The sequence below is a fragment of the Acipenser ruthenus genome, chromosome 49 (assembly GCF_902713425.1).
Source record: "Acipenser ruthenus chromosome 49, fAciRut3.2 maternal haplotype, whole genome shotgun sequence".
Taxonomy (NCBI): domain Eukaryota; kingdom Metazoa; phylum Chordata; class Actinopteri; order Acipenseriformes; family Acipenseridae; genus Acipenser; species Acipenser ruthenus.
Window position 1 is genome coordinate 5,379,611 of NC_081237.1, and position 24,961 is coordinate 5,404,571.

Genomic DNA, 24,961 nt, shown 5'->3' on the forward strand with positions numbered 1-24,961 from the left:
TATTATTATTATTATTATTATTATTATTATTATTATTATTATTATTATTATTATTTGTAGCTTACAAAATCAAAAATATTGCCCAGTGTTAAAACGTTTATTTTCTCAGCATTTCAGACATGGTTTTGAAAAACAAATAAATATTGGCTAAACACTTAAGAAATATAATCATTCGCAGGAGCAGCAGGACATTTGAGATTACAGTGATAACTTCAGCAGCCCACTGCTGGTCCCTTCAAAGACACGTTTCACTCAAGGGCGGCAACGTGAAGCAAATTCAAGACAACGCTGCTGTAATTGTGACGGTGCTGCCAAGTACGGCGGCCGTGGCACAAGCTCATTATGAAAGCAGTCAGCGTGCAGTTCAGATCTGTGCGAGCGATATAATTGTGCAAGGGGTTACAAGCCAGACAGTGACGCGGCACTTAATGTATGGAAATAGCGCATTTTGCATAATTCGGATGACAAAAGACTTTGAAGAGCGTGCATTTCCAAATTGGCAGCGATTTTCCCAGGCTGTTCCTTAAAATGTCTCTTTTGTCAAGGAAAAAAAAAGGGAGGAGGGGCATTAATGAGAATAAAACGTGTGATCTGTCTCCTTGGAGGGAAAAACGCAATTGAGTCATGAGCATGTTGGGCAATTTAAAGGGCACAGAGTGACCTCTGGTGGACAGATATGTGAACTACTCCAGACGGTAGACTCGCAGCTGTGAAGGCCAATTGTGCAACTGTCTTTGATTTCAGATTTACCAGCGCCAGTGCTACAGATTATTTAAAAGCAAAGGCACGTTTTCAGAGTAAACATACAACAAAATAAAACATACAGTAATAGCTGGGTGAAATTATTTAATGATAAAACTGCATACAATGTCAAAAAACAGCTTTGTTATCTGACGCTAGCAGTGCTGTTATTAAAAATAACTTTTGTTTCTTGCGATATGCGCTAAGACTTGAACCAAAAATGGAATTAGCCAAACAAAAACATATCTAGTAAGACAATTATATATGTTTTTTTATTAGTAAAATAGTGCAATAATAAAAAAAAAACAATAAGAATAACATTTATTCTTTTTTAAGAAAACCTGATTTTAAATGGTCTATACCAGGGCTATCCAATCCCAGTCCTGCCACAGCCACTGTATTCTCCCCATCTCTTATATCTTAATAATATTTGCTATGCACATACAGTATCATAAGACACTCCCTTTTTAAAGTCAGGAGTGATTCAGTGGTCAGTGTTTTCAAAAACCGCACTTGTATGGCCAATGGGGCAGTATCTATAAAGACACTGAGTCTGAGCTGTCTCGCTGGGCAGAGATTTCTGTGAAAGATATTTCTGGAAGATAAACATGTATTATCACACTCATAGCGCACAGTAACAGAGCTAAAGCATCTCCTAATTCAAGCCAGATCCATGCATGTGGATGTAAGCCAGACTTATCGAAGTCTGGCCAGTGTCCTTAATTCACTTGATCTTAACTCACACTCTATTTAAACATGCCCTGAGGTCTGAGAGCGTTTTGAAACTGACAAAACTTTTACAAACACCTTTTGTAATAATATCAAAACCTTATTGAATTAATCAAAAATAAAAAAAAGTCTTTAAATAAAGTGTGAGTTAAAAGTTTAGTGAATACCATCTCATTGATGATAAACAGACTCTGAAACCTTGTATCATACAGTAAAACCTCTGTTATCTGAACAGCCCCTTGTCAGCCTGTTCTGTTGTGTGCTGTGCTCTTCTGCCCTCTTTGCAAAGAAAATGTACGATTCAGCCCTCAATCTCCGGTATTTACAGAACAGTGCAGTGCTGCATACAGCTCTGGCCAAAAGTTTTGCAGCGCCCTATAGAATTAACTCATTTTGCTTCATGAAGTCGAATGAAACCTGCTGAATAACGTGACGTTAACAGATTGAATTAAAAATGAACATGAAATATCATTTTGTGGTTTCTTTGATGACATGATGCAAAACGTTTGGACATAGCTGTATGTGATATATTTACAGATAGGAGGTTCTTCGATTGGAAAAAGTCATTTAAACAGTTTGACAGCTTTAATCCGATTATCCGAACAATTCCACTATTCCGGACGCACCCTGATCCCAATTGGCTCGGATAAGAGAGGTTTTCCTGTAAAATAAAACCAAAAAAGGACTGGCCCGTTTATCTCTGCCAGTCCTCCGTGATTTCTAACCTCCTGCCAGGCAGGCCTCCTTTGTCCTCAGGGATCAGTGGGCAGGAGTACCTGCCCTTCAGGTAGTCGTCCCTCTGATTGGCTAGGTAGCTGTCCAGCGGGGCGGTGTCTGTGGAATCGGGGTTGCTGATTGGAGAGTGTCGGGTGAGGTGGTGCTGTGGGGGTGTGGCCGGGGAGCAGGCGTTGACCGGAGAGAGGCGTTCTGATTTGATGCTGACGCTCAGAGACCGAGGAGGAGGGGCAGCAAGAGGGGAGGTCGGACTCGGGTTCTGCCCAAGAAAGGGGCCTCCACCGCTGGATATCCTGTAAGAAGCAAGATGGCTAAAAACAAAATCAATCATATTGCTGTCAGCATTCTACCCCCATTAGGGTCACTATATATATTTTTAGATAATTTTAATGTGTGGTGCAGATAGTCAATGGGGTGTTGCTGACCGGTTTAACAGAGAACACCCTGATCAGAATGACCCATGATATTTATAAGAGTATTTACAATTTATATCCAGTAGATGGCACTGTTGGACAACTGATGAAACTCCTACCACACTGTGACGTCATTTCAGCTGGCTGATTTTCCACAAAGTTCCATTCCAACTGTCTGAGGCTATGAAACTGTTCCCCCACTCACTGTACAGCCTGGGTCTAGATTTGGTCACTTACCCCAGACTGCTGTGTGGCATGGCGGGCATGTCCTGGTGCTGTGACTGATGCCAGGGACTGACTGGATTGCGTTGGAGTGACACTGAATGGGCAAATCCTGGGTGGGAGTATTCTACAAATAAACAAACAAACAAACAAAAATAACATATCGATGACGTCATATATATATATATATTTTCAGCATTGCAGTGGCACGAAGTTGCCCAGCCTCAAAGCACCCTGATTGTGAGCGCTCGACTGTGCGTAATCAATCCTGTGTGATCTCTGGTCAGCTCTCTCTCGCTCGACTGTGCGTAATCAATCCTGTGTGATCTCTGGTCAGCTCTCGCTCGCTCGACTGTGCGTAATCAAGCCTGTGTGATCTCTGGTCAGCTCTCTCTCGCTCGACTGTGTGTAATCAATCCTGTGTGATCTCTGGTCAGCTCTCTCTCTCGCTCGACTGTGCGTAATCAATCCTGTGTGATCTCTGGTCAGCTCTCTCTCTCGCTCGACTGTGCGTAATCAATCCTGTGTGATCTCTGGTCAGCTCTCTCTCTCGCTCGACTGTGCGTAATCAATCCTGTGTGATCTCTGGTCAGCTCTCTCTCTCGCTCGACTGTGCGTAATCAATCCTGTGTGATCTCTGGTCAGCTCTCTCTCGCTCGACTGTGCGTAATCAAGCCTGTGTGATCTCTGGTCAGCTCTCTCTCGCTCGACTGTCCGTAATCAATCCTGTGTGATCTCTGGTCAGCTCTCTCTCTCTCTCACCTGGTGGCCCCGCAGCAGACAGGGTGTACCCAGATAAACCAGCTTTCCCCATGGCAACCACCTGGCTTCCTGTGTGCATCCCTGGGTACAGCCCCCTCTGCAACAAACCAAGAACACCAATCAAACACGAGAAATTTGCAAGAAGACGTTTATAGTTCGAGGGACCACAAGGATCCGGGTTCACAGGGACAGTTCTTTGAATTGTAATTTTTTTTTTTAACTTGCATCCTAATGCATTATGGTACTTGTAGTCCAGCTTTTCTAGAAAAAAAAAAACTTAAAAAAAGTTTTTTGTTTAGCACTCACTTGCTTAAACTTTTACAGCTTTTCAACTGATACCAGCAAAGCTCCTTATCTTAGTTATAAATGGTGCTTCTACAGTATCAACTGAGTGATGCAGCATGGGAGGAACACAAAACAGAAGTAAAAGTGAGTGGGTAACTCAGTCTCCAAGTCTAGACGCTGCCTGGGTCTCTCTGAGCCTAGAGAACTGAGATATCTCTTTACTAGGAACCAGACCAACATCGAAACTCAATTCACACAAGCCAGATTTGGGATCAGTCCCGTGCCTGAGCTGGATCCAGCTCCCCTGCCCCCCCCAGTGCTTGTCTCACCGCAGTGCCCAGGCCAGCTCGGGTCCCACTCAGGGCTGCGTGCATCTCCGCTCTGCGGCTCTCCGCACTCAGGCCCAGGGGAGGAGGAGTCTTCGTTTCCAGGGTGCGGTTCTGGTTGCTGTGGGAGAACATGGAGTAGCCGATCCCTGTAGAGAGAGAGACAACCAGGCAGTGACACTTACCCTTATAAAAGTTTGTAAAAGCTCAGCATCGTGTAATAAAGCATATTTATAAAGGATTGATAGGGAAATACATATTTCAGTATTTAATGAATTACATTATGTACCGTATTTAAGTGGTAAGGAGTTGCCCTTATTGATGGTTTATGACGTCTGTGACACAACGCTACCACACATGTATTTCTCACACTCCATTCATTAGTACATTGAGGCCCTGGACCCCATTCACAGTGTAATGGTTGGTATGGATAAAAAAACACAGTGCTGCCCCCAGCACCCCAGAATCTCTCATTTAGCACCCAAACCTTGTGGTAATCCTGGGACAGGGGTAGGCAATCTGTGTGCACACCTCAACACAGACAAACAGCCCCAGTGTAAACTGTGTGGGCTTCAATTAGACAGCCTTATCTGTCTGTGTTAGCAACGAAGCCACTTCCTGTTAGATACTGAGCTCTGTGGGTTACCCACGGCCTCCTCTCTCTCTCTCTCTCTCTCTCTCTCTGGCTCCTCACCTCATCTTCTCTCTCTCACACACACACACACACACATATTAATCAGCACTTCCACCCATGAATGGAAAACCTTGTGATAATCTCTGTGGTTCCCTCTTTAAAGGGATCTGCCCACAGTACAGACAGCAGCACAGGCATGGAGGGTGTTAGGACCCAGAGGAGGGTTTCGGAACTGGTAAGCTAGCATTACATTCATGTGGAAAAACACAGTAATACAGCACAGTTGCAGTTTAGCACACTTTCCCCATGCTTGTACTGTGCGCTACCATGATTAACCACGGTGTTTGCAATGCTGTGTTAGTTAAAGTTTCAGCATGCTTTACTACACTTTACTATTCTTTTACCATGGTATAGCACTACTCACAATATCAACCCAACCACAAGTATACAGCTGTGGCCAAAAGTTTAGCATTGCCTAGAATTTTAGGATTGAGACATAATTACAAAATAAAAAAAAAAAAAATGTGAAAAAACATGAACAAAATTTAGATATTTTATGTAATCAAAGAAAATACAAAATGATATTGCAAAAGTCTAACGGAAGTAGTACAGTATTTCATGTTAAATTTCAAAATGTCACATATTTGAAAGGTTGTCAGGTTTTCGTTCAGTAAATGGAAAACCACAAGGCGGTGTGGTTTCATTCGACTTTCTGAATTCATTCAATAGGTGATGCAAAACTGTTAGCCATAGCTGTATAGTGTATAGAGACTCAGAGACACAATGCTCAGGGTATTGCACATACATTGGGTTAGAAAACTATTCAAAAAGGGTAACGTGTCAGTGTGAACGCTGCCTTATTGCAAAGGGGCTCACTTGCAGCGCAGGTTTGTTGACAGTATTCCAGTGGTTTACTGTGCTTGCCCATGCTTGTCTTACACCTTGCTTTCACATACCGTGCTGTTTTTCGACACAGTGCACTGCAGGAAGTGTGAGAGCGTGTGGGTCGAGACAGATGGAAAGAGTGACAGGCTGGACGACCGAGGTGTGACTACCCTTATAAAAGGGTTCTGTAGTAAAAGCACAGAACAGTGTAGTAAAGCTATGTAAGGCCCAGAGTGTTGTGGTAAAGCATATAAAAAGACAAGGCAAACCAGGGTAAACTATGGGAAAAGCCCAGTATAGCCGTAGGAAAAGCAAGCTAAAAGTGCAAAACTACTGTGCAAATATAGTGGGTAGTCTCTCTCTGAGAATGCTGGGGGGGCTGCAGGTGGTGTCATGACACAGGGCGAGGTGCTAAAGCCACAAATCAGGTCTGCATCGCTATCTCGTAGGGGTCCTTCCGCCCAGCCGGCCTCGCTTCCTGACTGCACAGCTCACTGCACTGGCTGACTCAGCAGCAAGCGCTCCCCCCCCCCCCCCCACACACACATTCCCCTTCCCCCTCCCCCCCCCCCCCCCCACCCCTGAACCGCGGGCTCCTGACAGCTCTCGCTTCGACACATAAAGAGTAAGTGCATTCTACCCTCTTCAGTGCATATCGTTTCAGTGCATGTCGTTTCAGTGCATGTCGTTTCATTGCATGTCGTTTCAGTGTATATCGTTTCAGTGCATATCGTTTCAGTGCATATCGTTTCAGTGCATATCGTTTCAGTGTATATCGTTTCAGTGCATATCGTTTCAGTGCATGTCGTTTCAGTGCATATCGTTTCAGTGTATATCGTTTCAGTGCATATCGTTTCAGTGCATGTCGTTTCAGTGCATGTCGTTTCAGTGCATATCGTTTCAGTGTATATCGTTTCAGTGCATATCGTTTCAGTGTATATCGTTTCAGTGCATATCGTTTCAGTGCATATCGTTTCAGTGCATATCGTTTCAGTGCATATCGTTTCAGTGCATGTCGTTTCAGTGCATGTCGTTTCAGTGCGTATCGTTTCAGTGTATATCGTTTCAGTGCGTATCGTTTCAGTGCATGTCGTTTCAGTGCATGTCGTTTCAGTGCATATCGTTTCAGTGCATGTCGTTTCAGTGCATATCGTTTCAGTGCATGTCGTTTCAGTGCGTATCGTTTCAGTGCATGTCGTTTCAGTGCATGTCGTTTCAGTGCATATCGTTTCAGTGCATGTCGTTTCAGTGCATGTCGTTTCAGTGCGTATCGTTTCAGTGTATATCGTTTCAGTGCATGTCGTTTCAGTGCATATCGTTTCAGTGCATATCGTTTCAGTGCATGTCGTTTCAGTGCATATCGTTTCAGTGCATATCGTTTCAGTGCATGTCGTTTCAGTGCATGTCGTTTCAGTGCATATCGTTTCAGTGTATATCGTTTCAGTGCATGTCGTTTCAGTGCATATCGTTTCAGTGCATATCGTTTCAGTGTATATCGTTTCAGTGTATATCGTTTCAGTGCATATCGTTTCAGTGTATATCGTTTCAGTGCATGTCGTTTCAGTGCATATCGTTTCAGTGCGTATCGTTTCAGTGCATATCGTTTCAGTGCATGTCGTTTCAGTGCATATCGTTTCAGTGCATGTCGTTTCAGTGCATATCGTTTCAGTGCATATCGTTTCAGTGTATATCGTTTCAGTGCATATCGTTTCAGTGCATATCGTTTCAGTGCATGTCGTTTCAGTGCATGTCGTTTCAGTGCGTATCGTTTCAGTGTATATCGTTTCAGTGCATGTCGTTTCAGTGCATATCGTTTCAGTGCATATCGTTTCAGTGCATGTCGTTTCAGTGCATGTCGTTTCAGTGCGTATCGTTTCAGTGTATATCGTTTCAGTGCATGTCGTTTCAGTGCATATCGTTTCATTGCATATCGTTTCAGTGTATATCGTTTCAGTGCATGTCGTTTCAGTGCATATCGTTTCAGTGCATATCGTTTCAGTGTATATCGTTTCAGTGTATATCGTTTCAGTGTATATCGTTTCAGTGCATGTCGTTTCAGTGCGTATCGTTTCAGTGCATATCGTTTCAGTGCATATCGTTTCAGTGCATATCGTTTCAGTGCATATCGTTTCAGTGTATATCGTTTCAGTGCATGTCGTTTCAGTGCATGTCGTTTCAGTGTATATCGTTTCAGTGTATATCGTTTCAGTGCATATCGTTTCAGTGTATATCGTTTCAGTGCATGTCGTTTCAGTGCATATCGTTTCAGTGCATATCGTTTCAGTGTATATCGTTTCAGTGCATATCGTTTCAGTGTATATCGTTTCAGTGCATGTCGTTTCAGTGCATATCGTTTCAGTGCATATCGTTTCAGTGTATATCGTTTCAGTGTATATCGTTTCAGTGCATGTCGTTTCAGTGCATGTCGTTTCAGTGCATGTCGTTTCAGTGTATATCGTTTCAGTGCATATCGTTTCAGTGCATGTCGTTTCAGTGCATGTCGTTTCAGTGCATATCGTTTCAGTGCATATCGTTTCAGTGCATATCGTTTCAGTGCATATCGTTTCAGTGTATATCGTTTCAGTGCATATCGTTTCAGTGCATGTCGTTTCAGTGCATGTCGTTTCAGTGCATATCGTTTCAGTGCATATCGTTTCAGTGTATATCGTTTCAGTGCGTATCGTTTCAGTGCATGTCGTTTCAGTGCATATCGTTTCAGTGCATGTCGTTTCAGTGCATATCGTTTCAGTGTATGTCGTTTCAGTGCATATCGTTTCAGTGCATATCGTTTCAGTGCATGTCGTTTCAGTGCATATCGTTTCAGTGTATATCGTTTCAGTGCATGTCGTTTCAGTGCATATCGTTTCAGTGTATGTCGTTTCATTGCATATCGTTTCAGTGTATATCGTTTCAGTGCATGTCGTTTCAGTGCATGTCGTTTCAGTGCATATCGTTTCAGTGTATATCGTTTCAGTGCATGTCGTTTCAGTGCATATCGTTTCAGTGTATGTCGTTTCATTGCATATCGTTTCAGTGTATATCGTTTCAGTGCATATCGTTTCAGTGTATATCGTTTCAGTGCATGTCGTTTCAGTGCATGTCGTTTCAGTGCATATCGTTTCAGTGCATATCGTTTCAGTGCATATCGTTTCAGTGCATATCGTTTCAGTGTATATCGTTTCAGTGCATATCGTTTCAGTGCATGTCGTTTCAGTGCATATCGTTTCAGTGCATATCGTTTCAGTGCATATCGTTTCAGTGCATATCGTTTCAGTGCATATCGTTTCAGTGCATATCGTTTCAGTGCATGTCGTTTCAGTGCATGTCGTTTCAGTGCGTATCGTTTCAGTGCATGTCGTTTCAGTGCATGTCGTTTCAGTGCATGTCGTTTCAGTGCATATCGTTTCAGTGCATATCGTTTCAGTGCATGTCGTTTCAGTGCGTATCGTTTCAGTGCATGTCGTTTCAGTGCATGTCGTTTCAGTGCATGTCGTTTCAGTGCATATCGTTTCAGTGCATATCGTTTCAGTGCATGTCGTTTCAGTGCATATCGTTTCAGTGCATGTCGTTTCAGTGCATATCGTTTCAGTGCATATCGTTTCAGTGCATGTCGTTTCAGTGCATGTCGTTTCAGTGCGTATCGTTTCAGTGCGTATCGTTTCAGTGTATATCGTTTCAGTGCATGTCGTTTCAGTGCATGTCGTTTCAGTGCATGTCGTTTCAGTGTATATCGTTTCAGTGTATATCGTTTCAGTGTATATCGTTTCAGTGTATGTCGTTTCAGTGTATGTCGTTTCAGTGTATATCGTTTCAGTGTATGTCGTTTCAGTGCATGTCGTTTCAGTGCATATCGTTTCAGTGTATGTCGTTTCAGTGCATGTCGTTTCAGTGCATATCGTTTCAGTGCATATCGTTTCAGTGCATATCGTTTCAGTGCATATCGTTTCAGTGCATGTCGTTTCAGTGCATGTCGTTTCAGTGCATATCGTTTCAGTGCATGTCGTTTCAGTGCATGTCGTTTCAGTGCATATCGTTTCAGTGCATGTCGTTTCAGTGCATGTCGTTTCAGTGCATATCGTTTCAGTGCATATCGTTTCAGTGCATATCGTTTCAGTGCATATCGTTTCAGTGCATATCGTTTCAGTGCGTATCGTTTCAGTGCATATCGTTTCAGTGCATATCGTTTCAGTGCATGTCGTTTCAGTGCATATCGTTTCAGTGTATATCGTTTCAGTGCATATCGTTTCAGTGCATATCGTTTCAGTGCATGTCGTTTCAGTGTATATCGTTTCAGTGCATATCGTTTCAGTGCATATCGTTTCAGTGCATATCGTTTCAGTGTATATCGTTTCAGTGCATATCGTTTCAGTGTATATCGTTTCAGTGCATATCGTTTCAGTGCATATCGTTTCAGTGCATGTCGTTTCAGTGCGTATCGTTTCAGTGCATGTCGTTTCAGTGCATATCGTTTCAGTGCATGTCGTTTCAGTGCATATCGTTTCAGTGCATGTCGTTTCAGTGTATATCGTTTCAGTGCATATCGTTTCAGTGCATATCGTTTCAGTGCATATCGTTTCAGTGTATATCGTTTCAGTGCATATTGTTTCAGTGTATATCGTTTCAGTGCATATCGTTTCAGTGTATATCGTTTCAGTGCATGTCGTTTCAGTGCGTATCGTTTCAGTGCATGTCGTTTCAGTGCATGTCGTTTCAGTGCATATCGTTTCAGTGCAGATCAGAAGGCTGCACTACAGAAGGATGCAGCGTGACTGTGTGAACGCACCTGGGTGTGGGGGTACAGGAGAGTGCTGGGGGGCAGTCCTGGGTCCCGCTGGTTTGTAGGGGGAGGGTCTGTGGGAGCTGAGGTGGGTGCTGGCTGGGCTCCCCGTGGAGAACCCGTTCTCACAGGGGCCTGAGAGCAGGTACTGAGCCTCTGGAGGGAGGAGAGGGGCGCCCTGAGAGAGAGGAGAGGGAAGAAGAGAGCGTGAATGAGGGAAGATCACTGTAAAGATGATACACAACGTACTGTATTTAATTCAGTCCGGTCAAATAATCATGCTGTGGTTTCTGTTCTTGCACCTGTTTCATATTTTCCATTTATTCTTAAAATGATTTTTTTTTGTTATGCATTCCCTTAACCTGGGTTATATAAGAACATAAGAACATGAGAAAGTTTACAAACGTGAGGAGACCATTCGGCCCATCTTGCTCATTTGGTTGTTAGTAGCTTATTGATCCCAGAATCTCATCAAGCAGCTTCTTGAAGGATCCCAGGGTGTCAGCTTCATCAACATTATTGGGGCGTTGGCTCCAGACTCCCACGATTCTCTGTGTAGAAAAGTGCCTCCTATTTTCTGTTCTGAATGCCCTTTTATCTAATCTCCATTTCTTTTTTCAGGTCGAAAAAGTCCCTTGGGTCGACATTGTCGATGCCTTTTAAAATTTTGAATGCTTGAATCAGATCGCCGTGTAGTCTTCTTTGTTCAAGACTGAACAGATTCAATTCTTTTAGCCTGTCTGCATACAACATGCCTTTTAAACCCAGGATAATTCTTTCTAGAGCAGCAATATTTCTGTAATGAGGTGACCAGAACTGAACACAATATTCTAGATGGGGTCTTACTAATGCATTGTAAAGTTTTAACATTACTTCCCTTGATTTGAATTCAACATTTTTCACTATATATTCAAGCATTTTGTTGGCCTTTTTTATAGCTTCCCCACATTGCCTAGATGAAGACATATCTGAGTCAACATAAACTCCTAGATCTTTTTCATAGATTCCTTCTTCAATTTCAGTGTCTCCCATATGGTATTTATAATGCACATTTTTATGGCCTGCATGCAGTACCTTACACTTTTCTCTATTAAATGTCATTTGTCATGTGTCTGCCCAGTTCTGAATGAAGTTTGCTTACTATACCAGAATCTAAGTATTAATGTAGATTAGGAAGAGCAGAGGACCTAATACTGATCCCTGTTGTGCACCACTGGTTACCTCGCTCCATTTTGAGGTTTCTCCTCTAATCAGTATTTTCTGTTTTCTACATGTTAACCACTCCCTAATCCATGTGCATGCATTTCCTTGAATCCCTACTGCGTTCAGTTTGAGAATTAATCTTTTATGCAGGACTTTGTCAAAAGCTTTCTGGAAATCTAAATAAACCATGTCGTATGCTTTGCAATTATCCATTTTCAATGTTGCATCCTCAAAAAAGTCAAGTAGGTTAGTTAGACACGATCTCCCTTTCCTAAAACCATGCTGACTGTCTCCTAGGATATTGTTACCATATAGGTAATTTTCCATTTTGGATTTTATTATAGTTTCCATAAGTTTACATATAATAGAAGTCAGGCTTATTGGTCTGTAGTTACCTGGTTCGGTTTTGTATCCCTTTTTGTGGATCGGTATTACGTTTGCAATTCTCCAGTCTGTCGGTACAACCCCTGTGTCAAGAGACTGTTGCATGATCTTGGTTAGCGGTTTGTAAATAACTTATTTCATTTCTTTGAGTACTATTGGGAGGATCTCATCCGGCCCAGGGGATTTGTTTATTTTAAGAGCTCCTAGTCCCTTTAACACTTCTGCCTCTGTTATGCTAAAGTTATTTAAAACTGGATAGGAACAGGCCGACATGTGGGGCATGTTGTCCGTGTCCTCCTTTGTAAAAACTTGTGAAAAGTAATCATTTAATATATTTGCTATTTTTTTCTCTTCGTCTATGATTTTGCTATTTGTATCTCTGAAACATTTTACTTCCTCCTTGAATGTTCTTTTGCTGTTGTAATATTGGAAAAAAACTTTTTGGAATTGGTTTTAACCCCCTTGGCAATTTCTATCTCTCTCTTGGCCTTTCTAACTTCCTTTTTGACTTGTGGTTGCAGTTCCAAGTACTCTTTCTGTGTACTTTGTTCTTGGTCCCTTTAAAACATTTTGTAAAGTGCCTTTTTTCTCTGGATATTTTTTTTAAATTGATCTATTAAACCATTTTGACCATTTTGTTTTAGATTTGGATTTGTCTACTTTTGGGATGCAATTGTTTTGCGCCTCTAGTACTACATTTTTGAAAACTAGCTATGCTTTTTCTGTGGATGTGTATTTTCTCCAGTCTACTTCTGTTAGTCTCTGCTTACTTCCCTCATAGTTGGCCTTTTTAAAATTGTAAACCTTAGCTTTAGTTGTTACTTTTGTGGTTTTAAAAAGCACTTCACATGAGACCATGTTGTGGTCTGAGTTTGCCAATGGTTCTCTGACCTCTGTTTACGTTATTCTGTCTTTGTTATTTGAAAAGACTAAATCAAAGCATGCCTCCCCTTTAGTCGGTGCCTTGACAAATTGCATTAGGAAGCAGTCATTTATCATTTCTACCATTTCAATTTCGGCTGTTGTGCTCCCCACAGGGTTCTCCCATTTTATATGGGGAAGTTGAAATCCCCTATTAGTATGGCTTCTTCTTTGCTACACACATTTCTAATGTTCTAATGGATTTAATTAACACCTGCTGATACATACTTCTTAAAGGCAGTTACAAGTACAAGTACAGGTGCCAGCGCCCCCTTCGTACAAGTACGGGTACCAGCGCCCCCCTCGTTTTCACTCACGTAGTAGCGCTGGCGGCCGAGGGACAGGTCAATGCCCTCGTTCAGTTGCCGGTATTTCTCCGCTGCCACGCTCATCGCCTCCTCGCTGTCCAGATCTACAGCGTCCAGCCCCAGGCCTTTCCTCCGCAGGGTCTGCAGGACACAGAACAGTTAGATACCTCCAGGATGTCTGTGCTGTACTTAGTGTTTCGCAGTGCTGGGTGGAGAGGGTTGGGGATGGGCGGGGAGAGAGGGATTAGAGAGGAGGGATTGGAGGGGAGAGAGGAGGGATGGAGAGTGGAGGGGAGAGAGGGATTAGAGAGGAGAGAGGGATTAGAGAGGAGGGATTGGAGGGGAGAGAGGGATTGGAGAGGAGGGATGGAGAGTGGAGGGGAGGGGAGGGGGTGTTTATACCTCCAGGATGTCTGTGTTGGTCCTGCTCTCGTGCGGTTCACTGTACTCAGTGTATTTCAGCAGCACCTTGTCCATGTCTGTGCTGGCGTACTGGAACAGCCGGTTGTTGCTGTTGAAGATGATGAGTGCGATCTCACAGTCACAGAGCACGCTCAGCTCGTACGCCTTCTTCATCAGACCGAACTTGCGCTTCGTGAACGTCACCTGCGGGACAACAACGCAGGGGCTCGGTATTCACTGCACTGCGGAGAGCACGTCCTGCTGGAGTCCAGGAGGCGGGCACGCTAACAAAAAGCACTGAACTCAGTCCTGGTCTGTCAGGCGGTTTGAGAAAGTCAGATATGCCAAATACAAGATAAGATCAACTCCCTAATCTGCAGGAGTTCCCATGCACTCACTCTGCCTGCACTGCGATGGGCTCTGGTGTATAGATGAGTGAATAGCTACCTGTCTGTTGCGCTGATCCAGTATCCTGGAGATCTGGATCTTCTTTCTCCCCATCCTCGCACCTCAGCCCTGATTCAGGTTCTGTGATGAGACAAAAGAAGGTCCAGTTGAGCTCATTTCCCGACTAATCCCAATACAAGCAGCGATGGAAATAAGACTCACGTTGCACAGCAGTTTGATCCATTCTTGGTTTTACTATAAGTTTAATCACCTGAGCTTGTTACTTATACGCTGTGGCTGATCAAGCTCAAAACCTGGAATGGGTGAAACTGCTAGGCAACAGGAGTCTTATTTCCATCCCTGAAAAGTTGAACCCATTACATTTTCAGTTTAAATTTGCCCCATGTTGAAGCTATGCATTTCCCATGGACAAAAACACAAGTCATTGATCCTCCATGTCATGGGGCTAAATGTGCTGTTCTTTAAGTTAATAACCACAGAAACAATCTTGGACTTAAACAGCGCCTTTCACAGCCAAAGTGCTTTACAAAGGTGAGCTCATCGTCTTAAAACTATTTCATTTACCTTAGCATTGCTGAAACAGGCACCTGTAATCCACAGGAATATCAATTATGAGAACCTTTCGGATGTCTTCTGCACAAGTTTTGGGGCGATTTATACAATACAGTTAAAAGTAATGGGGGGCTGGAGCTACTCTGTGACGAGAAGATGAAGTTTTTTTGGGCCAGGGCTTCTAAAAATAGACACCCCAATTAATGTTATATTGAAAGAAACTATGAATGATTTCTATGGGAAATGGCACCAGTCAATGTGTCAGCTTCAGGCAGCTATTATTAGTGAAGCTGGCCTGCTTAGGAGGGGAGTTTCCTAAATGTAGCTACACGCCCCCGTGCTGTGGAGTGTCCCGGGACCACTGCTGGTGTTTCTGAGAACCGGGGTTATAAATACCCAACCAGCTTCTAAAGATTCACAGCACTGTCCATCCACCCTCCTGCTCTCTCGTGATTGGTTCAAATAAACAGACAGATAGGAAAAGTATCCCATAGTAAAAGCACAGCAAAGTGCAACAAAGCAGGGTAAAGCATAGGGAAGCATTGTAAAGCACAGAGAGGTGTGGTAAAGCATAGGGAAGCATTGTGAAGCACAGAGAGGTCTGGTAAAGCATAGGGAAGCATTGTGAAGCACAGAGAGGTCTGGTAAAGCATAGGGAAGCATTGTAAAGCACAGAGAGGTCTGGTAAAGCATAGGGAAGCATTGTGAAGCACAGAGAGGTCTGGTAAAGCATAGGCAAGCATTGTAAAGCACAGAGAGGTCTGGTAAAGCATAGGGAAGCATTGTGAAGCACAGAGAGGTATGGTAAAGCATAGGGAAGCATTGTAAAGCACAGAGAGGTCTGGTAAAGCATAGGCAAGCATTGTGAAGCACAGAGAGGTCTGGTAAAGCATAGGCAAGCATTGTGAAGCACAGAGAGGTATGGTAAAGCATAGGCAAGCATTGTAAAGCACAGAGAGGTGTGGTAAAGCATAGGCAAGCATTGTAAAGCACAGAGAGGTCTGGTAAAGCATGGGCAAGCATTGTAAAGCACAGAGAGGTCTGGTAAAGCATAGGGAAGCATTGTGAAACACAGAGAGGTGTGGTAAAGCATATTTAAAAAACAGGGTAAACTAACCCTTATAAACGTGTCCCATAGTAAAAGCACAGCAAAGTGTAATAATGCACAGTGAAAGCAAAAATACAGTAACAAATACAAGCAACGAATCAGAAGAAACCATGATAAAAGTTCACCACAGTATATCTGCATGGTGAGTTTGCAGCTTTCTCATTTTTATAATTATGCCTTTACCATACTTTACCATGGTTTGTTTTTTTTAGCATGCTTTACCACATCTCTCTGGGCTTCACAATGCTTACCTACGCATTACCCTGCTTTCACTTTGTTATGATTATAGTAGAGTAGACTTTTATAAGGGAAAGGGGAACGATGGTGCTAATAAGAGGGAAGAGGTTAGCGTTCCATTAACGCTTTCATGCCTGAAGTACGGAAAACAGTTTTGGACACATAATAAATATATTTTTCATTGAAAATGTTTTCACATTTTTTCCATTGCTTTATATGGGGATAAATGGCATCCTCATATGAGGTCATGAATTTGGATCTTCCATATGTCCCCATGGGCAGCAATGTGGAGTAGTGGTTAGGGGCTCTGGACTCTTGACCGGAGGGTCGTGGGTTCAATCCCAGGTGGGGGACACTGCTGCTGTACCCTTGAGCAAGGTACTTTACCTAGATTGCTCCAGTAAAAACCCAACTGTATAAATGGGTAATAGTATGTAAAAATAATGTGATATCTTGTAAGTCACTCTGGATAAGGGCGTCTGCTAAGAAATTAATAATAATATAAAGACTAGCAGAGTTTTTTCATCCGTCCGCATATGAGGTAGCCATGCCTGACAGGGTTAAGCCTTCTCATGTTGTTGCATGTGTGCTGTGCTTTGCTGAGATTTCCCCCGGGCTCAGAGAGAGGGTGTGGCTCTAAACCACTGTCCAGCTGCACAGCAGGCAGGGCCCTCAGGCTCAGGTACTTCCCCAACGAGGGCCCGCACCTCCCATCGGCTCATCTTAATATAGCTTGTAGAGAAATGCCATGATCACGTATGCCAGGTGGACCAGCAACTGGAGCGAGAGGGTTTTATAGCTCCGAGTGGAGAATAATTAGGAGTCATGCGATGCTGAATGATCCGGCACAAATGAACCCCTAAACCAGCCTCACTCCCGACCAGGAGTCAATTACAATTGTAATGATGTAAATCGTAATTCATTGCAATTACACTGTAATTGTAATTCTAATTATCCTTGATCGATTACAGTTCAATTCCGCATTTATCTGACGTTATTCTTGTATTTTCAACCACTTTTGCTGACCACATTTGTTTGAAAAAAATGTAAGCGATGTATAGTATGTTTCTGTATTTGTACCTGTGATTATTGCTTGGTTATTTAGAGTAAATCGAGTATGTTCATGTGTGTACAATGTTCGTTTTTAGTGTCATTGCAATTAATTGCAATTACTGCAGCAGAGTTGGAACTGTAATTGTAATTGAACAAAATGGTATTGTTATTGGAGTCACAATTTCATCAAGCAATGGTGCTGTAATTGTAATTCTAATTCTAATTGACCCTACAGGGGGCTGGTAGTCCGATCATTAAAACTGACCCCTCTCCAGCTTCACACGCTCATGTCATCCAAATCGGAATAAAACTGAACTTTGATGCTGATGTTAAAGAGATTTTTTTTTTTTCATCTTAACACAGTTGGTGTTCCCTGTTTTGCCTCCCCATAAGGGATTCCTAATTATCTGTGATGACCCTTTAATGCCGTTCTCTAATTAGAGGCTAGATCAAAACCCTCTGGGCTCCTGCCACTGAAAGAGTCTGATATCACCTGTGATCATGACACTGAAAAGGAATAACCTGGAGGGGTTCAGGCAAAGCCTCATTCATAAAGGAGACACTGATCAGCTGTTGAGATGGCCTTCGAGGGTTGGGTCTACTGCATAGTATGTAATAGAGCAGGTGCAAACAGCAGTTAATAAGACCCAACCTCACGTGGACAGCACTTTGAGTTTACACAAAGCTTCAGAGACGGTGAAATGAAGATGTCTCAATAATAGAACTGCCACTCTGATCTGTCTCAATAATAGAACCACCACTCGGAACTGTCTCAATAATAGAACCGCCACTCGGAACTCTCTCAATAATAGAACCACCACTCGGAACTCTCTCAATAATAGAACCACCACTCGGAACTCTCTCAATAATAGAACCGCCACTCGGAACTCTCTCAATAATAGAACCACCATTCGGAACTCTCTCAATAATAGAACCGCCACTCTGAACTCTCTCAATAATAGAACCACCACTCGGAACTCTCTCAATAATAGAACCACCACTCGGAACTCTCTCAATAATAGAACCACCACTCGGAACTCTCTCAATAATAGAACCGCCACTCTGATCTGTCTTAATAATAGAAACCACCACTTTGAGTGAGTGCAAAAACCATAAGAAGAAGTTTACATCTATTTTATTAATTTGCATAACAGTATGCCCAGGCATGTTTCTAGTTGTGTTTTGTGTAGAGGCTACACATTTTGTTTTATAAAGTATTCTCACTGTAGATTATTACCTGCCCGATATTCCATTAGGAGACTGATGGCACCTCCAATGGAAAGCAGACAGGACTTCTTGGTTGGCAGAAGGCCCCAGGGCTCTCGTTTACAGCAGCACTACCTCTCGGGATGCCCCAGGGAGGTCTGAGGGAGATAAGGCTGGTTCGGGAACCAAGCAAATGTAAGGGAGAATTTCGCATGTCACTGGTGGCCAGGGCTGCCCTCACATTAAGGGAATGCATAACAACAAAATAAATTTGCACTTTATAATTTCCTTTTAAATCTGAGACATTGTTTACATTATGCAGCCAGATCAGAGTGCAGCACAAAAGGACTCCTGCAGAGTCAAACGGTCCCCAAAAGGGAGTGGAGCCTCCCCGATCTGTACCTCCCAAAACACCTTACATTTACTTTTAAACATAATAACTGCAGCATCAAAATACATTCAGAATAAAAGAAAACGTACAGCCTAGCTTTCCACTGCTAACAGAACCCGTCCCACCCAGGATCCTCACTCAGGAAGCTCCAGCCAGTTTGGTTGACATTGATCCCAATGCCAATTACAATCCAGGGAAAATGTTCTCCCGGATTTGACGTGTGCGGACCGCTTCTATATTTAGCCACGGAGCTTTTATTTCAATTTCTGAACGGATACGGTGCCGCTGTTCCCATGACCCCCCAGGGATCAGGCATCTGTCCTCCCCCACACGACACTGAGGCATTTGGGGCATTCCTCTGCACTCCGCTCTGCTGCCAGTATTGCCTTATAAAGTATACACGGGCTTGCCCCTTGGGCCAGGGCATCTTACACCCTGCTTATAAAATGAACACGTATTCAAAATGTAGAGGTTTTTTTTATAACTAAGTATATTCTAGCCTGGTAATTACATACCAAAACAACGTGTTTTATTGGGACCAGCCAGTTGTCTGGTTGACTTGGAGATAATTGCATTCTGTATATTTAAAATGTATGGCCTAAACTGAATACTGTACAATACTTTAATGAGCACCTCGCCCTTGCCTATACAGTAATAACACACAGGCAAATGTGTGTATATAGACACACACACACACACACACACATATATATATATATATATAGAGTGAGAAAGAGAGAGACAGAGAGAATTAACTTCTATGTGGCTTTGCAGGTTTGCCACAAAACGCGCTCAATCAAATTCACACGCATCACAATGCTTGCTAATTCTAGCTATCCCTGTACTGTATAAAAACCACAGGCTAATTGATGGTCTACGCAATAGACAGGATTCTCAACTGCTTTTAAACTCAGTTTGGGACCCGTAGGGGAGAAAAAAATAAAATAAAAACCACAAGACGTCAGTGTCGACAAAACTGAACCTCGCACGGCAGCTGTTGCAGAATGCTTTGTATTAGACAGAGCAATCTACTGCAACGGCTTTTTTAAAATACTAGAGCTCACCGCTGTTGAACCAGTAATTCTGTAAATGATGCAAAGAAACTGTATGGTTACTGATCCACAGTGCAGTTTGTAACGCTTTGAACCAAACAGGCTTCACAAGGCAAACTAAGATATTGATTGCAGGATAACTTTTAGGCAACTGCGGTACCCTGTATAAAAGTTTAGCACAGCAAAACCAAATCAAAATGTAATAATCCTAGTGAAAACATGGTAAAGCATAGGGAAGCACTGTAAAGCCCAGAGAGGTACGGCACAGCATATTGCAAACCATGGCAAACCATGGTAATGCACTTTAACTTGCACTTATCTGCTCCCTGTTTTACTGTATTTAATCCAGCACTTAACCCAATCTGTAGTATCTTGTATTTCACTTGCACCCGTATCTAACCCTGATGTAACTATCAACACTGTTATCTGCTCTTGAACTGCCATGATATCAAATTGTACTGTGTTTTGTATTTGCTCTTATCAGGACTGAAGTCATTGTATTTTTTATCTTAATTGTAATTTTTCATATGTATTTTTTGTATACAATTGTAAGTCGCCCTGGGTAAGGGCATCTGCTAAGAAATAAATAATAATAATAATAATAATAATAATAATAATAATAATAATAATAATAATAATAATAATAATAGACTATGGTAAATATGTAATAGAAACATTGGAAAAGCAGAGAGCAAAACTGCAAAATGACTGTGCACATTTACAGTGTTAAACTTGTATAAGAGATATGATCGTGGGGAAACTGGGCTGTTGCTACTGCTGTTGCTGCTTCTAGGGCACGGCTCAGAACAGGTGCATTACAGAGCCATGCAATGATTCAATGATTGCACTATCCCCCCTCCAGCGTCACCACCTGCCTCTCCACCCCAAGCCTCCCGGGCCCCCACTTCCTCTGCTCTAGCCAGGAGCCTGGTCTCCAGAGAGCAGCAATGGAACACAGCAACACAAACACAGTGGCCCCGGGGGCCCTCTCTCCTATAGTCGTATAGACAGGGCTCCTAATTACTCTGAGACGACGCTCCACTGCTGCCGACAAACAGCTCTGTCTTTACATATTTTACTAGTCTCAATGCTTGAGAGTATAAACATTTAAGCATTAGTCGAATGATACAATTTCACTGTTTTATCCACTGACAAAAACAGGCATGTCAAATAAAGATGTCAGTCTTAGTGCTAATACAGTAGCACATGTGCAGTGTAAGGCTAATGTGCTTTGTATAGTCAATGTATTATTTTCCATATACAGTATAACATGTTTCACACAGTCTTATACACCACAGGGCCTTATACTAGAACGATGCCCCTGTTGAAGTTTAACCCATTAAGTACCAAATGAACACAAGCTGCATTTATGCAATTTCGTGCATTACATTTAGACCTAACTTTTGCGGTGATCAAAATCACAAACTAATTACAAAGCAGTCTGCCCTCAAACGAAGACCATGATAAAAACCGCTCTGTGCTATTTGCATTGTTCTCAAAAAAGAGAAGGATCCTGATATCAAGATTCCGTTTTTTGGGTTTTTTTCTGTAGTTTGTAGTTTCTATTTCCTGTGGAGTTCACAGATACAGATTTGTACTGCAGACTCTCAGAAGGAATACCTGCATGCACTGTTTAAAGTGTAGCAAGCTGCAGTCTCTTCGTTGTGAACGAAGGGTTCAGTAAGTGTGGACTGAGTGCTGAATAGAATCTTATAACAGTACTTAGTAAGTATATATAGCCCAGAGGCCCTATTGACTTCTATGGCACAGGGAAAAGTATAACAACTCTTGAATTGCTTAGACTTAATATACAGGGCATAATAAATACAGAATATAAATACACAAAAATAAATAAATACATACATACATACATACATACATACATACATACATAAATAATAACGGACTATGGTATGCTATTCTGCACTTTGCAAAGACAACAAATAAATCAGGTGACCTTAATCAGATCATGTGAATTGTCTGATTAATTGTATAATCGCACATCTTACAAGTTTCGCATGATGTGGAAATGTAGCTGTAATCTAACCCCCCAAAACACTGCAGGTAGCAATGCTAACGTGAACCACGTATCAGCAGTACAGTGCTACATACAATAGACACACACTTATCTGACAGCCGCAAAAAATGTGGTCTACAAATTTTCGGGCGGTATTAAGATCTTCCACTGTTTAGATCAGGGGTGTCTAATCTCAGTCCTAGAGGGTTATTCCACTCCAGGCTTAACAGGTACAAAGATATAATGAACTACTTCAGGGTCTGGATGGAGGCTGAATTGGTTAAACAATTTGGAACAAGATTGGAACAAAGAACTGGAGTGGATGAGCCAGCTTTGGCCGTCCCCGGTTTAAGTCTCAGGTTTAATTTGGAAGAGTGTTGATGCGTTCTCTGACGGGACGTCTGCAGAGGCCTGTCCCTTGAACTCCTGTCCAATCCCGTTTGGTATTTATAGTTAGACCCGTGTTTGGGTTGCTGTTAATAGGTTCTGAATTAAGCCGTGATGCAGAAATGAGGTTCACCCACTTCACCCACTTCACCCACTTCACCCACTTCACCCACTTCACCATGCTGCAAAAGGGAAGGGCTGAAATGAAGATGTGCTGAGCTTCAGTGGGATACCAGCTCTGCACGGTTAGCTCTGACTCATTCAAGACCTTTACAAGTTCTGAGTCATGGGTTAAACCCCATGAAGCCCAAATTACACCCAGAAACAGATCTTTTTAAATTACACTTAAACCTGATTTCACCACGGAAATGGGGTTAAAGCAGGTCAATAGTTATTGCATCTATTCTGAATTCTAAATTCTAAACCAAAGATCGGGAGATAGAGAGATAGATAGATAGATAGATAGATAGATAGATAGATAGATAGATAGATAGATAGATAGATAGATAGATAGATAGATTGATTGATTGATTGATTTCAAGTATATTAAAACAAGTACATTGAAATATAACTGCACTAATTCAGACTCATTAGCAGGCTTTATTTAAAATGATATAATGAAGTGCTTCAGGGTCTGGATGGAGGTTTATTCAATTGGTTCAATCAAACAATTTAGAACAGGGTCGGAACAAAGACCAGGAATGGATGAGCCAGCTTCAGCCCCCCCTGCTAGAGATCCTAGTCCTCTCAGTACCTCGTGTATAGCATGGGGGGAATCTAATACCTGCAGACAACATGAAGGAGAGGGCTGGAATCTGTAGCAGGGGTGTTCCACTCCTGGTCTTTGTTCCAACCCTGCTCTGAATTGTTTAATTGCACTAATTAAACCTCCATACAAACCTGCAGCAGTTTATGATATCTTTGTACCTGTTAAACTTGGAGTGGAATAACCCTCCTGGACCGGGATTGGAACCCTTGATCTTAAGCCTTGTACACCTGTACCTTCAGAGACGTCTTTATAGGGCTATAACAAACACAAAAAAAAACTCTAACTCGGTTTTGTCCCTACACTACACACACCGCTCTTGTAAGCGCCGTGCTGGAAGTAGTATCAAAATACAATGTACTACCGTACCGCACAATCTCCATGGAACTGGACCTCAAAATATGCTGAACTGTCCGGTGGTGCATCAGAACAGTGAACCTGGCAACGCTCACCATATTTGTGTATTTATAGAACTTACTGTAAGTAGGATTCATAGAACGATTGCGATGGATGAAAATTATTATTATTATTATTATTATTATTATTATTAGTAGTAGTAGTAGTAGTAGTAGTAGTAGTAGTCGTAGTAGTAGTATATGCCGTTTCTTCATTATACTTTTTAAAGTTTTCTTAAAAGGAAAATGTCCGCCTTCACAATAACTGCAATATGCGGTTGCAACACCGTATTACAACAACACATACTGTATTTCCAGCACTATTACCTGTCCTAATCATGTCTACCGTACTCACCTTACCACTCCGGCGTATTCAGCGCGACCAGACACATGCACTTATCGGCTCCTTTGAAGTCTCCAGAAGATTCAGGATATATAAATATAGTATGTATATTAATATCTTTTTTTACTTTTAAATTGAAAGCAAAACACAATTTTCTGCAGAACACGGAACACAGCTTCAAAGCTGCCTGTAACTTTGTCTTCCTTGTTGCTTTTGCCAGCACCGTGCTCTCAATTTCAAACACAGTTTATTTGCTTATAATAATAGCGAGTAAGTGTCTGTAATGACACGGTGCTGCGGCTCGCTAGCGATTGTATTACCGATGGTCTTCTGTATATTCTTCAAACTGTGCCCGTGACATGACATACCTATCGCTTCTCAACTCACATTCAGCGTGGGTCTCTCCGGCGCTGATTGCTTCACTGCTCAGCCTAATTTACATAGCCACGCCCCCCTCCAGCGAGACCATTGGTCCACTGTGTTATTCCAGCATCATTACCCCGCCCACTTGTTGATTCCTATATACAGTATGTGAGCAGGCAGCGGGGACTTTAATTATTAATTTTCTTAAATTGCATTTAATATTTCATGATCTGTTAGTTCATATTAGAATGTACTTAGCTCGGTTATTGTGTCAACATGTCAATAAAGACTGCAGTAATTTCACAACTGCTCACATGCAAAATGCTGTCAGTTTTGTGTACAGTGCTGTGTGCAATCTACACTGTACTATATAGCAGACTCTGCTATATCATTTTCTATACATATTTGCCAACATTTGGAAACTGTTCAGCGGGACGGGGGGGGGGGGGGGGGGGGGGGGGTGTTCATACGCATCATACACATGGGAGGAGTCATACACAAAAAACACTCATTAACATACAGACGTGCTCAAATTTGTTGGTACCCCTCCACAAAAAACGAAGAATGCACAATTTTCTCTGAAATAACTTGAAACTGACAAAAGTAATTGGCATCCACCATTGTTTATTCCATATTTAATAGAAATCAGACTTTGCTTTTGATTTTTTATTCAACATAATATTGTAAATAAGAAAACAAATGAAAATGGCATGGACAAAAATGATGGGACCGCTAACCTAATATTTTGTTGCACAACCTTTAGAGTCAATCACTGCAATCAAACGTTTTCTGTAGCTCTCAATGAGACTTCTGCACCTGTTAACAGGTAGTTTGGCCCACTCTTCCTGAGCAAACTGCTCCAGCTGTCTCAGGTTTGATGGGTGCCTTCTCCAGACTGCAAGTTTCAGCTCTTTCCATAGATGTTCGATAGGATTCAGATCAGGACTCATAGAAGG

General features: G+C 42.3%; 1 protein-coding gene across 2 annotated transcripts; it reads right to left on the reverse strand.

The window, feature by feature from the left end:
* Nucleotides 1-831: 831 nt before the first annotated feature.
* On the reverse strand, nucleotides 832-24,021 carry LOC117428836 (myocyte-specific enhancer factor 2B). Of its 2 annotated transcripts, none has more exons than XM_059015210.1 (9): nucleotides 23,655-24,021; nucleotides 14,175-14,255; nucleotides 13,728-13,931; nucleotides 13,335-13,466; nucleotides 10,516-10,687; nucleotides 4,217-4,362; nucleotides 3,603-3,699; nucleotides 2,856-2,967; nucleotides 832-2,498 (listed from the first exon to the last, which is right to left on the reverse strand). In XM_059015210.1, the coding sequence occupies exons 2-9, from the start codon at nucleotides 14,226-14,228 to the stop codon at nucleotides 2,165-2,167; spliced, it is 1,251 nt and encodes a 416-aa protein (XP_058871193.1). In that variant the 5' UTR covers nucleotides 14,229-14,255; nucleotides 23,655-24,021; the 3' UTR covers nucleotides 832-2,164. The 2 variants fall into 2 exon arrangements, with proteins under 2 accessions (XP_058871193.1, XP_058871192.1); XM_059015209.1 differs by having other exon boundaries at nucleotides 832-2,516.
* Between the last annotated feature and the right edge of the window lie 940 nt (nucleotides 24,022-24,961).

What these genes read in the sequence shown, in the direction of transcription:
- LOC117428836 (XM_059015209.1), bottom strand. Translation starts at nt 14,228, where the DNA reads ATGGGGAGAAAGAAGATCCAGATCTCCAGGATACTGGATCAGCGCAAC. An exon ending in TCGGCCGCCAGCGCTACTAC is followed by an intron (nt 10,688 to 13,334) that starts GTGAGTGAAAAC and finishes CCTCTCTCTCAG; the next exon opens with GGCGCCCCTCTCCTCCCTCC. An exon ending in GTCTGCTGCGGGGCCACCAG is followed by an intron (nt 2,968 to 3,602) that starts GTGAGAGAGAGA and finishes GTTTATTTGTAG; the next exon opens with AATACTCCCACCCAGGATTT.